Source organism: Astatotilapia calliptera, chromosome 17, assembly GCF_964374335.1.
Source record: "Astatotilapia calliptera chromosome 17, fAstCal68.1, whole genome shotgun sequence".
In the NCBI taxonomy this organism is placed as follows: Eukaryota; Metazoa; Chordata; class Actinopteri; order Cichliformes; family Cichlidae; genus Astatotilapia; species Astatotilapia calliptera.
In genome coordinates this window covers 31,020,873-31,037,507 of record NC_137438.1, presented here as the reverse complement: position 1 = coordinate 31,037,507, position 16,635 = coordinate 31,020,873, and the positions used below count along the sequence as shown (strand labels likewise).

At 40.6% G+C, this 16,635-nt stretch overlaps 2 protein-coding genes across 18 annotated transcripts in view; one reads left to right on the top strand and one right to left on the bottom strand.

Moving 5' to 3' along the window:
• Positions 1-16,635, bottom strand: part of LOC113008901 (ELKS/Rab6-interacting/CAST family member 1-like) — a 209,969-nt gene that overhangs the window by 52,380 nt on the left and 140,954 nt on the right. The window lies entirely within an intron of this gene.
• On the top strand, positions 6,151-9,259 carry LOC145421496 (uncharacterized). 2 transcript variants are annotated; one of them, XM_080291917.1, is made up of 4 exons: positions 6,151-7,697; positions 7,978-8,260; positions 8,426-8,733; positions 8,839-9,259. In XM_080291917.1, the coding sequence occupies exons 1-4, from the start codon at positions 7,468-7,470 to the stop codon at positions 9,092-9,094; spliced, it is 1,077 nt and encodes a 358-aa protein (XP_080148043.1). In that variant the 5' UTR covers positions 6,151-7,467; the 3' UTR covers positions 9,095-9,259. The 2 variants fall into 2 exon arrangements, with proteins under 2 accessions (XP_080148043.1, XP_080148042.1); XM_080291916.1 differs by having other exon boundaries at positions 6,154-7,697; positions 8,426-9,259.

Sequence of the window (16,635 nt, the reverse complement as noted above, 5' to 3'; positions counted from 1 at the left end):
TCTGTGTGTGTGTGTGTGCTTGAGTGTTTGAGAGGGAGAGAAAAGCTCCCCTCAAGGAGCTGTTGTACATCAGAGAGGCTTAAAAAAAAAGACAGCGAGACGGCAAACACACTCACACACACACACACACACACACATACACAGCATTGACAGGGAAGGGAATAAAATAACTGGAGGATTTGGAGGGAAAACAAATCAAAGAGACGTGAAGAAGGAGAGGCAGGGAAGCAGACACAGGAAAGGGAGGTAGAGAGACAAAGGAAGTAAGAGGGGAAGAGAGAGCAAGACGGAGAGAAGGGCAGGTGGGACTACTGCATGACAGAATGAGGATCTGTTCTTGACATATTCCCCCCTTTTTCTCGCTCCCTTTTTTCCCTCTAAAAAAACTTCTCCCGCTCCCTCACCTCTCTTTCTCTTTGTCTGTCGCTCAGACGCTCGCACACACACACTTAAAAACACACACTGTGACTAATAAGAAAAGTGTAAAAATGCATTATCTATGGTGTGCGGGAGTTTGCTCTTCCCATGAGACCACACACACACACACACACACACACACACACACACACACACACACACACACACAGAAACACACAAAGAAGTGTGACAAAGCTGCAGCTTTGTGCTCACTGTGGTTCTTTACAGTAAATCCATTTCTATGCTTAGCTACTGAGACCAAGACATCTGCTTACAATCTGTCAGCACAAACTCACTCCTGCCATATTAACCAGTGAAAGTAATGGACACCTGTGAGTCCCACATGTTCACTGAAGTGCAATTTATCTTATGACTACGTAAGAGTAACTGAAATCTTTCGGCTGATCTTTATCGCCGTCATACAACGCTACTGCGTGTCAGTGGATTAAGGGGAAGTAGACGGAGGTTGGATGCAACTTTCACATCTTCTAATCCATGGCTCTCGAAGGTTTGATGAATGACTACCACTTCTGGAAGCTAGCTTGTGATGGAGGGCTTTACAGGAAAAATGTGCATGTCGAACACTTTATTGTTCAGAGGCGGGTGGTTAATGTTGCTAATTGTCCTCTTTGGACTGGTTTGAAGATTTTGAATCGTTAGTGAGAAGACTGATACATTTCCTGACCCTTGATGTAATTGTCTGTGCACTTTTTCTTTGCCATTTCACTACATCAACTATGCTTGGGCTAAATATATTACAGTACTTTATGGGCAACATAATGTGCTATCAGAGGTGGTCATTGGCCAATAGACCACACTTAGAATACTCATCTTCTAATAACACCTTAAAAACCAAAATACCCTGATCTTCAAATCACGCCGACATTCATAGATATTTACAGACAAGTGACGACTGAGCTGACACCTGCTGCACACAGAGGGAGCCTGCCCTTCAGCAGACAACCCATGTTGTAATTAGAGCGTAACAAGCATTCAGTTAAACTCCATCACTGGCTGTAGAGCTTGAACGCTGGCCGTGTGGCACATTAAACTCTCTTGTGGCGCACCGTGCACAAAAACACACACATGGCTGTTCTTTTTTTGTTTTGCATCAAACCTTTGCCCTTCATTTCATGGTGCCTATCTTCATTCATCAGCACGATTATGGGCAATTTTATTGATTTTGATATTGATCTTCATTTTCTAAAGATAGCATCCATGCTGCCTAATCAACATCACATGATGGTTACTACACTGTCATCCCTGTTTTAGTGAAGTCCCTTTTCCTAAACAGCTCACTCAGGGCCATAAGATAATTAATGCAGTGAGAATTCTTTGTAAAGAAAACTATTTTAACTAGCAGTGAAAAATGTGCACACTTATGTCTGCATTCTTTAATTTGTTAAATACGAAAAAATGATAGCACTATATAAAATTATAATTATACATTTGCAGCTTTTTCTTATTATACAATATTTGAAATTGGAAAAAAAAAAAAACTACTACTACCTACTACATTTTCAGAAATATTTGTGGGTGTTTTCTTGTTTGTTTGTTTTTTGTACTACTTGAACACTAAAGTGGCCCTCCAATGAGATGACAGCGCCCACAGCTCATTCAATTTTCAGACCCCTGTTTTAGAGCATTGGTTAGTGAAAGGAGACTGACTGTTTTCCTGGTTATGACTGTTTAAGAGCCTCCATGATTTCTCAGTGGATTTCAATTCTCATTAATTTGTGCAAAAAAAGCCAGCCAGTGACAAGAATGCATCACTTTGTTTCTCAGCTACAACATTGCTGATGTTTTGGTTTAGTAGACAAAAAACTGTGCTCATTACAGTGAACTACAGTGAATTAATGTGTCTATTTAGTTTGACAACAGTATATATAACATGTAGAGGCTAATACTTCATATTTGTGACTGAACTTTACTTTCTACAGAAGCAAAAACGCTATTTTTAGATTTATGCGGCGCAACACTAAACACAGCTGCTATTTCTTTACATTAGAATCAAATTAAAAAAATTTTTTTATCATCTTTCAATGTGAATCTTGCTCACAAAACTAAGAAAAGGCAAAACTCAAACAATGATTAAAGCTATTTCACTTTGAAATATAACCCATTGTTCCCATTTCCATCATTTTATTTCAGTTAACAATCACTTTACTGCGAGCCAGCTTTGCCAAAAAGGAGGGAAAAGTCTGAAAAGAAAATGTTATCATTACATTACAAATATTCATTATACCTATAGTTTAACCCTGATTACAAAGTTGAATCATCAAACTATTTTGGTCAATTTTTAGCTTCATCTGAAGCTGACTGGTTTGTCACTGGTTTGTTCGGTTCTCCTCTGCCGGTCTTATACTGCACTTTTATTATTCCCAGAATAGAAATGAATTCGTCTGGCACTTCCAACATACAATCAGAGGCTTTGAAAGAATCCACGTTTTGTTTTCTGTTTTTCGATACGTTTTCTCTCTTCATCACTCCCTCTCTCTCTTTAATTGCTGTTTAATGATCTGTTTGATGGCCTGGCACATGCAACCTGTAATCAGCCTGAGGAAAAGAGGCAACTTTAGGTTTTGCCGCATCCTTTTTTCCTTTATCTGTTTTTCCTCTCCACTTGTTTCTTTTAGCTGTAATCTCCCTGTTATAAATATAACCCCCCCCCCCCAACTGAGTTTAATTCAAAGAATTGGGCTACATGTCCGAAAAAATGTAGTAACAAAGCGTACATGATGCCAGCGACATGAAAGTAAACATTCACTGGTTTACAAGGATTCTTTTGTTTTTAGAAAATCAAATAAAAACAAAAACAAAAGAACACAACTTCTGAGTGAAGCGTGTCTTTTATTGTCTCTAGTTTACCGATTCAAATGTTTCAGATTCCTACAAAAAGTAAAAAAGCATCAGAACAGAGGCAGAGAGCCAGAGCGAAAGACAAAAGGGAAATACAGAGCGCACAAAAAAGTGGAGAGAAGAGAGCGAGACATAAAGCGTGGCGCCCTGATTTGAGCTTGTAAGACTAAGTGTCAAAACTGCGTGCCCCTTTTTGTCATACTAAGCTCTAGAGATGGCACGATACCACTTTTTTATGTCCGATACCGATACCGATATCATAAATTTGGATATCTGCCGATACCGATATGAATCCGATATAGTGTTTTTTAGTCAACAAAACTGTTTTTTAAATATCTTGCTGCATTTTGTATAAGTTCATACTCAAGTTTAAAACAACAACTACACTAAAGCTATTCTGTTATACCTGTATGCAAAAAAAATTATTTCATAGTTCAGCAATACTGATCAATCTAATAAACTTAAACCTACACCATCCTCCCTATTCTGGTATTTTAAAGAGTACTTAGCATAAATATTAAGCAACCTAACTAATAGGGTTCCAACTCCCAGCAACAACAAAAATAAATAAATAAAAAATAGGGAACCACCCCTCACGCTCCACCTCATGATGCTTAATCGCCGTAATCAACCTTAATTTGATGCAGTGTGAAAAAAATGCACAGAAATAAATTATTTTTCAAGAAATATTAAATAGATTCAACATCTTTCTTCAACAGAATTGCAGACTGCACAGATGGTACCTTCCCAAAGGAAAAAGTACTATAGCTTACTAGGGTATATATATTAGACTTAATAGTTACTATATACAATAATGGACTTCTATTCATTTTGCATCAAATTAAAACTTTGGGTGTCAGATAATTATTTATTAAAAGCTAGACATTTTAAATGAGAATAAGAAAGAAAAGTATGTCTTTGTGCCCCCTTTTCCCTGTTAATGCCCTATCGGCCCCCCTGGCTAAACTTTGCTAGATCCGCCCCTGCACAGTTACCAGCCGTCAGCTACATAGAAAAAGATCCTGGAGTAGAAAGTAATATTAAATACATTCTAACAACAGCTGATCAAGCTTAAACGTGCTGCTGTTGTTCAGCCGCTGGTTTCCTCTTTCTGGTGCAAAGTGGGCCAAAAGCAAACTAGAGACACGGACTCGCGACAGAAAAGCCGATCAGCTGATCGTTAAGCAGTTTCATGATTGAAGTAGCAGCAAGAAGAGGCAGTCGTTTGTTAAGCTTAACGCAGGAATGCTTTACAAACATTCAGAGATGGACTTACACACTTGCTTTACTTCTCTCGGGGATAACTTTGTCGGAGATGAAATGCCGGGTTGCTAGCGAAGCTCCAAATGCTATCCAGAGCACCGACAGGTCCCGCATGCCACAGCTGCTCTATCACGTGATGCATACTGCTCCGACGTGCTAACTTTCTGAGGTGAGTTACGGCATGTTGCAAGTTTTGTGAGGTGCTTTCTGATATTTAATGGATCGGATTAAATTTTTTATTTTTCTCCGATATCCGATCCAGTAATTTAGGTCAGTATCGGACCGATACCGATACGTAATATCGGATCGGTCCATCTCTACTAAGCTCTGAACATGTCTGTTACACACACACACACACAAACACAGACTTGCTTTGGCACACTGTGGATTAATCTCATTGCTGTCTGAGGGGATCAAAGCGCATCTCTGTGCTTGGTGTGCTGCCACGAGCATCATGTGTACATGCATTCGTGTGGGAGGATGTATTTTTATGCGTCTGTGCGTATGTGTTTGTATACATCTCCAAGCATTCCTCTGGGAGGGAAAGCTTCTCAGCAGTCTTGCTGTCTGTTTCTTTTTTTTTGTAAACGACTGTGTGTGTGTGTGTGTGTGTGTGTGTGTGTGTGTGTGTGTGTGTGTGTGTGTGTGTGTGTGTGTGTGCGCGTGTCTTACACATGCAGCCATATTGTTAGTGACAGCTGTAAAAAGCAGAGATGTCATTCCATTGACAGAGCCTTCGAAAATGAGATCTTCGACTACACACACACGCAAAAGCGCAAAAAGAGAGCCCGACACGTCATCGATTAGTTTCAGTATGTAGTGACAACGGTGAAGACACGGACGGTGGGAGATATACAGCTTGCCAAACAGAAATCAGGCAATAATGACTTTGCCAGACAGGTGTAGGCTTAAAAGAAGGGATGGCAATGGAGAGATGAATGGAAAGAGATGAAGAAAAGTGGAAGGGAGGATGCAAGGGAGGAGACAAAAAAGGAGGATGGAATGGACTGAGAGAAGTTATTTCAGGTTGAAAGATGAAGTAAAGGAGGGACGACAGGAATGAAGGGAGGGATGGCGGAAAGGGCGCAGGGGGAAGGAGAAGGAGTCTGGTAGGGAGATAAAACAGAGAACAGAGCAGCTAAGGAGAAATAAATTGAATTTATAGCATTCACCTTGAGGCATCGGCCAAGGTTCTCACTGCAGGAGACTGAAGACAGCGAAGCCGCTTCGTGTGTCTGCAGACTTTCTTTATGGCCTAATTGTACACGAGGCTCAAAATCTAGTCTTTGTGTGCACAAGTGAAAAAGACAAATGTGATATTTTTTTTCCTCAAACGGACTCTCAATCTACTAAAAAGCTTCATCTTAGTGGGTTAAAATCTGTCCAGTCTGTTGTGCGCACAGGAGATCCAGGTCTATCATATCCAGATGGAGTTTGGTGTTGCTGGGAATTTGAAGGAAAAAAATTCTCAGTGAATCACCTCCTAATACGAGATTATCACTACTTTCTCAACCCGAGGCAGCATCCCACACACAGATTAAATAACTAAAATGTTCTGCGTCTTTCTCTGCAGAAAGGAAATAACTGCCAGTGCTGCCAGTGACTTTGTTTGCCTGTTGCTGAAAACCTTGACGTCGTGCATCGTCGCCCTGATTTCTTCTCTTCTTTGAGTTTCTTCAGTGTTTTTTTTTTCTGATGACCTGTTTACAACATTTGGTGCAACAGATGATTTCTGAGGTTCATAAAATGTTAAGTGAATTTTTCTTGTCTGGTAAAAATATGATCAATAAATTAGTTGACATAAAGTTGTGCATAAAGGTAGGGCATGAAAGTAAAAGGAGGGGACATTAACCATAAAGTGTCATCTCAAAGATTGATGGATGAACGGAAGATGGAAGGCAGACAGAGATGAAGGGAATATCATTTCTTTGGGATATCATGCAGTTTTGTTGGATATGTTGTAAGTTGTTGTAGGACAGCTGTCTTTCTCCTTTTCTCTCTGCCAAAAAGACATTTTCTGCTTTTCTTTCTTTCATTTAATTTATCCTCTTACTCCTTCCCCCCTAAAGCGACTTATACTTCCTGCCCTGACCTCTTTACTGTCTTTTCCGCTGCTTCCTCTGTGAGCCCCTCGTTCTCTCCTGCACATCTCCTCTCCTCTTATCACTTTTTAATTAGGTAAATTAACATTTGACACATTATAAAATAATTTAAATAAAAAACCAAGGCTTTTGATTTCAAGAAAAGAAATGATATTTATAGATACCAGTCGTCTAGGAGGAGAAAACAATCATGGAGACATGTGTACGCTTTACAGTTTTTCTCAGTCGCTTTGGTGCATTTCTCACAACAGAATTAAACATTGCACAACAGTTAGTTCAACCACCACAACATGTAGTCGTTTTGGCACAACCCTGTGGCGGTTTCACGTTCACTGCGTCCAAAGGCAAATGCCTTTGGACATGAAGCAGTTGAGTGAGTACAAATATCTAAAGAATGGTCACGTTTGACTTCCTATTCATCACTATCTCCTTTCTTTCATCATGAATGTCACAATTATTCATACTTGTACCGGCTGAATAGTCATTGTCCTTACAACTAATAGTCTTCATTGCATTGCTTGTGTCAGTGCACTCAAAATTGCTGAACAGCTTGTCAAACGATTCATACACCCATTTTGAAAACCCTATTTTGGAGGAGTTCCCATGAAAATCTCCATAAACTACATGTCTCAGGTGAACCTTATCTCACACTAATGAAAATTGGTGTGTGTCACTCCTACTTGCAACCAATGAAAAGCCTCTCCTACCCAGTCACAGGTGAACCGCGGCACAGCATCCCCCACTCCACAAGTACATATATACTGTAATGTAAACCAACAGACAGGATTGGCATGAGGTGCATACTGAATCTACAAAACAGCAGAACATGGAACGTCAGCCTCGTGGAAGAGGAGTGAGGATCGGTGGAGGACGAGGACAAAACCGGGTGAGAAGAGGCCAACCACATAGACACGTTCCTGACGAAATCAGGGCAACACTTGTGGATCATGTGATAAACCATGGCCTCACAATGGCCGAGGCTGGTCGAAGGGTGCAGCCAAATGTTGGGAGAACTACTGTAAGTTCTATCATCCAGACATTTCGTCGGGAAAACAGGTGAGCACACCGTAATCTAGTTACAGTATGCAGCACAAACTAATTTGCTCTGCACTTTCATAGTCATACAGGAGACTTGCATTAGGACATGACCTTACAGATCCTTACACATAGACGTACTGTAACTGAAGCGCAGACTTGGCCCAGGTGTGGCATAGTGTGCTGTGGTACAATACAGTAATGCTGTAAAGAAAGGAGTTTTGAATGATAGTCCTGTGACAATCACTGTAAGCATGTTTGCGCTTACATGTGTGTGTTTTCCCATCTGCATCTCAAAAAGGACTGCCAGACAACCTAGAGGAGGTGGAAGAGGTCCACTTATGACTCCGCAGCAAGAGGAAAGAATTTGTGCAATGGTGGCTGCAAACAACGCTTTGAGACTGAGAGAAATACAAAGAACTGTCGTAAACGATGACACCATCTTCGGAAATATTCAGTCAATATCAATTTCCACCATAGACAGAGTCCTCAGACGGAATGAAATGTCCATGAAGCAATTGTACAGAGTGCCATTTGAACGGAACAGTGATCGAGTGAAGGAGCTCCGTCACCAGTATGTACAGGTAACACATGTTCGCATATGTACCTCTGTTCACTGTAACAGTTTAGGCCATGTACTCAACCTACATTTATGCATGTTACTGTAATCCTATGTACAATTCCAACTGTACAATCTGTTCTGCCAAATGCACCATTACAGACCTGTCTGATTCTCATCCTTTGTAAAGCATATCCTGGAGTTGGAGGCCAGGGAACCCCTGCACATGTTTGTATATCTTGACGAAGCGGGATTCAATCTCGCAAAAGGCAGACGGCGTGGACGGAATCACATTGGAGAAAGAGCCACCATTGATGTCCCAGGCCAACGAGGAGGGAATATTACAATGTGTGCCGCAATCTCAGAGAATGGTGTTCACACCCATATTCCTCGTATTGGTGCATACAAGTCACAACACCTGTTGGCTTTTCTGGATGCTCTTCATAGGGACCTGATCCCACAAAATGGAAGGGATGATCCTGGTGACAATCGGACAATGTATGTAGTGGTTTGGGATAATGTAAGCTTCCATCACTCTGCTGTAGTCAGGCAGTGGTTTGCAGCACACGACAGGATGCTTATGGAGTTTCTTCCTCCTTACAGTCCATTCCTGAATCCAATTGAGGAGTTTTTCTCTTCCTGGAGGTGGAAGGTATATGACAGGCATCCACATACCCAAATGACCCTGCTAGCAGCTATGGATGCAGCTTGTGATGACATCACAGCAGAGTCCTGCAGAGGGTGGATTCGACACTCCAGAAGATACTTTCCCCGATGCATCGATAGAGCTGACATACGCTGTGATGTTGATGCAAATATGTGGGCAGACAGACGGGAGCGTCTAGATATCAATGATTGATATGCAGCAGTGTCTGTTTTTCAGTTTGTTTTTTTTGAGTCGTAACTACTGCAGTGAGGTTTACTGTCTAGGTGAGTTTGTTTGCTGTAAAATGTTTGATTTACTGTATTTCCCCAGTTTGCACAATGCTGTGAACAGTTTCAATTAAATATTATCAAGAGTGCATATGGAGTGTCTTGATTGTCCTTTACAATTTATGGTTTTCAACATGCCATGCATGCGGTCCGGACTTGACATGTCATTGGGAAGCACCTACAAAGACATCCGTCACAATGGGAACATGTTCAGACCATGTGATTTTGTGACCAAAGGTGCTGGTCTAATGACTTGTAATTGTGACAGCCCTGACACTTTGTTTGGTATCAGTACTTGCTTTTGATGAATGTATTGTCTGTTTTGCTCAAGGGATTTGTTATTGATGCATTGACAACTTATTTTGGACACCTGACTTTTCTTTTTGATGGAGTGACTCACTTTTGCAAGTTATCCACCATGTTTTGCAGTTTGCACTAATTGTTTTGAGAAGTGCCTTAGTAGTGGTGGAGAGTTCAATTCTGTTGTGAGAAATGCACCAAAGCGACTGAGAAAAACTGTAATCATTATACCATGATGTATCGTGTTCTAGCCCTTTATGAGAGCAACATAATTAGAACCCAAAATCTCAGAATTAAGAAACCAGAGTTTACACCTCAACAAACCCAGTTCTGTTGGAATGGAAATGTCATATGAAAATGTGGTCACTACTGAAGATAGATAGATAGATAGATAGACAGACAGACAGACAGACAGACAGACAGACAGACAGACAGACAGACAGACAGAATTTTATTTTGAACATGCAAATATAATTGAAATAACAAGAGAAAAAAACAACTTAAAAATCATTAAGTTTTCGTGTATATATCTATGTCTACAGAATGTGTGTGCTCGAAAAGGAGTAGGATGAAGTTTTCCTGTTTCTACCCCCTTATTTCAAATTTCATTGCTTACAAATCCATATCCAGGATTCAACATTATTTGATCAATATATGTTTAACTATGTACAAGTCTAACACGTTGAACATACACAAATAAAACCATTTTCAGCACGTAAACCAGAACAACAACAAACTACATTTTTACATAAACTAATCACGCTGTGTTTAACACCCGCTTAATCTCTGAGCTTATTTTATATTTGTGTGACAAACACCTTAATGAACACTTAAGCTTGGGTTACTCTGCCCTTGATCTATAAAAAATGAGGACACAATGAGACAACTCAGTCACTGAGAGGAAGATTTCCTATATTCATGCAATTTATTCTTTTTGAACAATTGTGTGAATTTTTGTATTGATGTACTTTTCTTGATTTCATCTGTACAGGTGTTCCACACACTAACTCCTCTGACTGTAATGCTGTCATATTTACATTTGTCCTTACTAGAGGCTTGCTGAACATAAGGATTCCTCTCAGGTCATGAGTATTTGGTCTTTTTTGGAACAAGTTCTGAAGATTTATTTGCTGCTTTGTACATTGTTTGTGCAGTTCTGAGGTCAACCAAATCTTTAAATTTGAGAATATTTAATCTGATAAAAAGTGGATTTGACACAAACCGTGTCAGATTTCCAGCACAACATGGTGGTTATCGCTGTCACATGACAGCAACAAGGTTCTGTGGCTGAGCCTGTTGGTTGGCCGAGTCTTTGCTGTAGCAGCTTCCATTGTTTTGTCGAGTCCTTCAAAAGACAGCAACTGGAGGTTTGTAAAGATGTTTCGCGTCTCATCCAAGAGGCTTCTTGAGCTCTAAAACAACTGATGGTGACGAGAACTCACATGATGGTGGTGTGGGGCTTAGAGGTATCGCACCTTGGCCCCAGTGATGGTAATGACCCACATTTTTGTTCATTATATGATTAATAGTGGGTCATTGATGCTCAGGACCACCTCCAGGGGGACAACCACAAGAGGTGAAGTCCCAGTGATTCTCCATCAGAGATGATCCAATCTCCATCATCAAAAAAGCCTCTTGGATGTGGCTAATACACCTTCGGGGACTTAAAGAAGCCCAGCTGCTTTATTTTCTCAGCACTCAGGACTACCATGACCTGGATGACTGAAACCTGCACGAGTTTACATGCTTTTCTTGTGCCTGCGTAGGCTTCCTCTGGGCCTTGGGTAAACTGTTGCTTCTAAATTGACCACAGTTGTTAGTATGTGGTTGTCTATCTTTTTGTGGTAGCCCTTGCGACCTGTCCACATTGTATTCTGCTTCTTGCTCAGTGTCAACAAAGAGAGGCTTCATCTCCACCGCAACTCCCATTGGATAAGCAGTCAAGAAAATGCATGGATGAATGAGAAGTTCAACTGCTTTGGCATGTTTAACTGTAATCTGGGTGTTTCTGTGTTGACAGAATCTGGTCTTATCATGCTGAATGAGTTAAGGGGTGAAATATGTAGCAACTCGTCATCACAGTAAAAATCGTAAAATTACAGCCTCGCATTAAAGGTTTTCTTGGCAGACTTTTTCCTGTGAAAAATAAAGGCATAAAGGGCGTTGCTGTCCATACTGTAAAGCCTTTTAAGGAAAAGAACCTCTTTTTGAGATGACTTCCATCCATCGAGTCCTGATGGAGATGTTAAAGTTATGGTTCTGCTGGATTTACTGTCTCTTCGTCTTGGACAACGAAAACAGCTGCATCAACTGAAACATTACCAAACACATCACATGTACTGGGTTTCTAGCTTACTGGGAGCTAGAAACTGTCCCAACACATACAGCAACCATAAAAGATGGACACGGATGTGTGTGTTTGACTTTGTATGAAACTGATGAATAGAAATGAGGGAAAGACAGAGCGAGGGATGTGTGTTAAATGTCAGTTAAGCTGAACAGCAGAAAGCAAAATAGGTTTTAATTCATTTAGATTGAGATTTCAGACCTGACACCCTGCTGTTACGCACACACTGTCAGCACATTCCTGCAGCTGGCTGCGACACACAGTTGCACAAACACACCTGCATATGCCAAACTATAGAAACACATGACAGCGCGCATGCACATCAACCCAAAGGAGACTGGAAGAAAATGAGCATGTGCATAAACCCCGAAGAAAATAAGTCACGTGTTGGAACCCTGCAGGGCAGATGTGCGTGGCTCTTTTTGTGTATTTGTACTTGTGTGTGTGTGCATTAAAGTCTGTAAAGACATATAGTACCAGCTGCTGAGAACTACAGCACAAAGATAGACTTAAAGCCTCACAACTTCACATCGGTGTGTGTGTGTGTGGAGGGAGGAAACAAGAGAAGGTGAGAGAGCGAGACAGAACGTCAGTATGTACATTCGCTCAGCTGTATTTGGTATATGTTGCCGCATGGGAGTGAGTGTTTGTGTGTGTTTGCCCAAGAAACCACTGAAACATGCTGTATCATATATCATGTCTTACAGCAACATTAAACCTTACACCGATGTAAAACTGGGCAGCAAATCAGACATCAAACCCCCAAGAGTTAGAGCGGCCTGTGTGCGCAGAGACAGCTTCATGTGCAATACATTGAGATATATGAACACAAGGGACGCCGCCACCTTAAACATCTCATGTTTCACGTGTGGGAGAAAGCTAGAAACAAATGACGTGTTTGCTGACCGTACTCTAATGTCTTGTGAAAAATATGAGCAATGGCGTCATGGGCATAACTCACTGAGAGGCAAGTACCAGCTACCTGAAATGTCTAAATTTTTCACTAAGGAGGAACAGACACAGATATGCATTATCCCAAATGTGTGGAGAGACCTGCAACGGCATGAAAAATATAAGAGCTCTAAAATCCAGCGTTGTTGGATACTCAAATAAATTACATAAGCCCCTGAAGGCAATTCATGGAGGGTTTTTAGAGATTTGATAAGGTTGCTCCAAAACAGATACCAACTGAAAACAGTAGACTCAGCCAAAAGACAAGCCCAGTGCATACTACTGTGCCAACTATAATCAGTATTTTTGAAGGAGATAAATGTAAAGACGTCTGTCTGACGTTTTATTAATTAAAATAGGACTTGTTGATCTATCAGTATGTTATACAAACATAATGTTTCATTGTTAGGAAAATTCTACACCAAAAAGAAGAGTTTGATGATAATTATAAATTTGTCTTGACGTTTCTTATGTGTGGAAACAACACAAAGAAACATTAATAGTAAAACTCACTGCTGAGTTAGAATATGTGTTAAAGATTGAGGTCAAGGGCAAGAGGGAAAAAAAAGAGGGGGGGGGAGTCATTATTTGCAGACACATAATGAATGTATAATTCACTGATTCGTCACACTGAACTTTATTTATCTGCTCCAGAAACAGCAGAGGTTATCAGCAGAGTAAATATTTGGTTTAATGTAGAGTAGGTTTGATCTGTGTATGGAAACACGCAGTCACCTCACAGTTCAGGTTGCAAGCTGGAACAAAATGGCGACAGGAGCTTAATCATGGGAATCATGCTATATTTATACACGCATTCACACATACATTCAGCTGGTAGGAGAGGGATGTTAAATGATGCACAGACTAAACTGGCTGCTTGAGATTGTTAATTAGAGTCTGACCGATAATGGATTCTTGTGGCTGCTGCAGCAAAAAATTCCTATACTGATACACTGGACAGTATTTAATACAAATATATCCATAGGTTATATGTCAGACTTACGTTAAAGGGGAAATGTGACGGTGCCATTACTTATGATCTTGCCAGCTCTTTCTTTTAAAATCTGGCTGGCAATTTGTATTGAAGTTCCCCCTCCTCAGCTGTGATGTTTTTCTGGTACATGTGTGCCAACTTTTTCTACTAATAAAAATCGAATAATAAAAAAAAAACATGACAGAAAAGTTCCTGTTTTTCTACAATAGAAATTTCAGTTTTTTCACAAAAGGTAATTAATGCGCAGTTAAACGTCCTTATAGTGATGGAAAGGCGAGTTTCTTTGGTCCGGCTCACTTAAGATCAAAGTGGGTTGCATGTGGTTCACGATGTATAATGAGTTGGACATCCCTGGTCTCAATAACCTGGTGAATTTCAAAAGTGAGCATTGGATTTTGGAAGAAAGGATTTTCCCTATATTATAGCAAAAATAAAGGAATCTTTATCTTTAAAGCCTCTGATTAACAGTAATTCTTTTTGTTGTCTTGATGCATGCTCAGTCATTCAGGTAAGTAAATCTCCAAAAGTTGATTCTGTTCATCTGGACGTTTGGTGGAGCTGATCACAGCCACAGAAACAGCAATTCGTAACAACAATATTGCAGAAGTGGAAGCAGAACAACTACGGACGAAAGTTTCGGCCTGTCTCAGCAATGCAAAGCCCCCAGCATCCAACATCACCATGGAGGAGAGGAAGGCACTCACATCACTTAGTGATGACAACAACATTATCATCCTTCCGGCAGACAAGGGGAGGTGCACAGTATTGCTAAACCAGAAAGACTATCATGAGAAAATTTTGTCACTACTCAGTGATGAAAATACTTATGAGCCCCTGAAACGAGACCCAGGAAGTGGCTACAGGAAGAGGGCGATAGACTGTCTGAAGCAGTTAGAACAAGACAAGCCTATTGACCGGACCTCATACCGCAGGCTATACCCAGGGGAGTCTACACCAAGTCTGTATGGTTTACCGAAAATACATAAACAGGGTGCACCTTTAAGACCGAGGCTCTGCAGTCTATTTACACCTACAGGCCAGTGGACACTCTTTCAAGGATGAGGATGTACACATCTTGGACAGGGAGGAACGCTGGTTTGAGCGCAGAGTCAAGGAGGCCATTTACGTGAAAAGGGAAAGACCATCTCTGAATCGAGGAGGGGGCCTAAGGGTACATCTTTCGCCATCTTACAATGCTGTGATTGCAGCCATTCCCCAACTCTCTGTGAATGGGACTCAAGGCCATTGATCAGTGGGCTTTGGTCAGTGGTTGTTGATCAATGGTCATGAGAATTTGCATAATTAAGATTAAGGAACTGACCTCCCAGCCCATTGTTCCTTCACTGGGCTGGTTTCAGTCATTATGGAAATGTACTGTTTATGAGATTGGGGAAACCTGCAGTCAGCTGAGACTGAAGAAGTCACTTGGATGAGTGACGAAACATTTCTCCCACAAAACGCTACGTCCAGATGAACAGAATAAACTTTTGGAAATTCTTTTTGTTTGTTTGTTTTTTACCGTTGAACAAGTAAAATGGAAACTTCTTTTTTTAACTTTCAGCAGTCAGTCATCATGCTGTTACTGCTGTGTGTAGTCATGCCCAGAAGTACGATTCTGAACCGTGAAAAACTCCTGGTACTCTATACTTATGGGGTGGTCAGCATGTATGTGTGTGTTTATATGACGTTAATATGTGTTTGTGTGTTCTCTGTTTGTAACTCTGTGTACAGGATATAAGAAGCATGTGTGTGTGTGTGTCTATTCACGTCTGTGCCTGTTACGTAAATATTCATCATGAAGTCATTGTATGTATAAAAGAAATGCTAGACAGGGCTTGACATCGGTAAATCAATCAAGAGTGCGCTTGCACACGTGCGCGCACACACAGACGCAATTTCATGCAAACACAACACCACACATTCTGATTCACTGACGCCTGCAATAATCACACGAGTCATTGCTACACCAATAAAACGGTCCGTAACTCTGCTCACCTGGACTGTGAATGGACATGCACAGACTTACACACACACACTGTCTCCCTAAAAAAGAACAAAAATAAAAATGCAAACTTGGAGTTCAGGAAAACTAAATCACAATGGAAGCCCTCATTTCCCATGATCCAACAGTTGACTGTCCCACAATCTGTTTAAATAGACAGGGCATGCTGACAGTCTCTTTGGCATCTCTTTCAGCCCAGTGCACTGTTCCACTAAACTGGACCTTGTTGTAAGGTCTCAGTGAGGATATAAAATAGCAGAAGGGACTCCTCTTTGCTGCATTTAAGCTACAAACCCATCTATTAAACCGTACCTTGAGTTAGACTGTGTAGGTGTCTGTTAATGTAATCAATCATATTACGAGAGCTTTATAGCGGTACATGGTTATTGCATTATCACAGTACTTAAGTATATCATTTTAAAGTGTGGAGAGAAAGAGAGAGAAGATAAAAGGAGAAAGAGGGGGAGGAATAAGAGGAGAGAGTTAATGAGGTGCCGGGTGAAGATCATGTCAATGTGACCAGTCATAGAAACTGAAGCAGCAGAAGAGACCCCTGGAGATATCAAGAGTTGATTGTTCTGTATTTAAATTCTAAGCAGTGAGAATAAATGAGAAACTTTGGAAACTTTATACTGTTAAACTAAAACTGAATGCAGCCTTTTTACGTTAACCTCTGCATTAAAGAGAATAACATAGCACGGCTGTGTGCAAAATGTACCACAAATCACATCTCTAGGAATTGTACTTTCAGACCGGATATTGACGTATGATACAGCAATCAATATTTTCTAGGACATTTGAGACATCACCCATGCTTTTATTAAATAACGATGTAGTCCAAAAAATATTTTAAAATGTTGAGATATGTCTAAA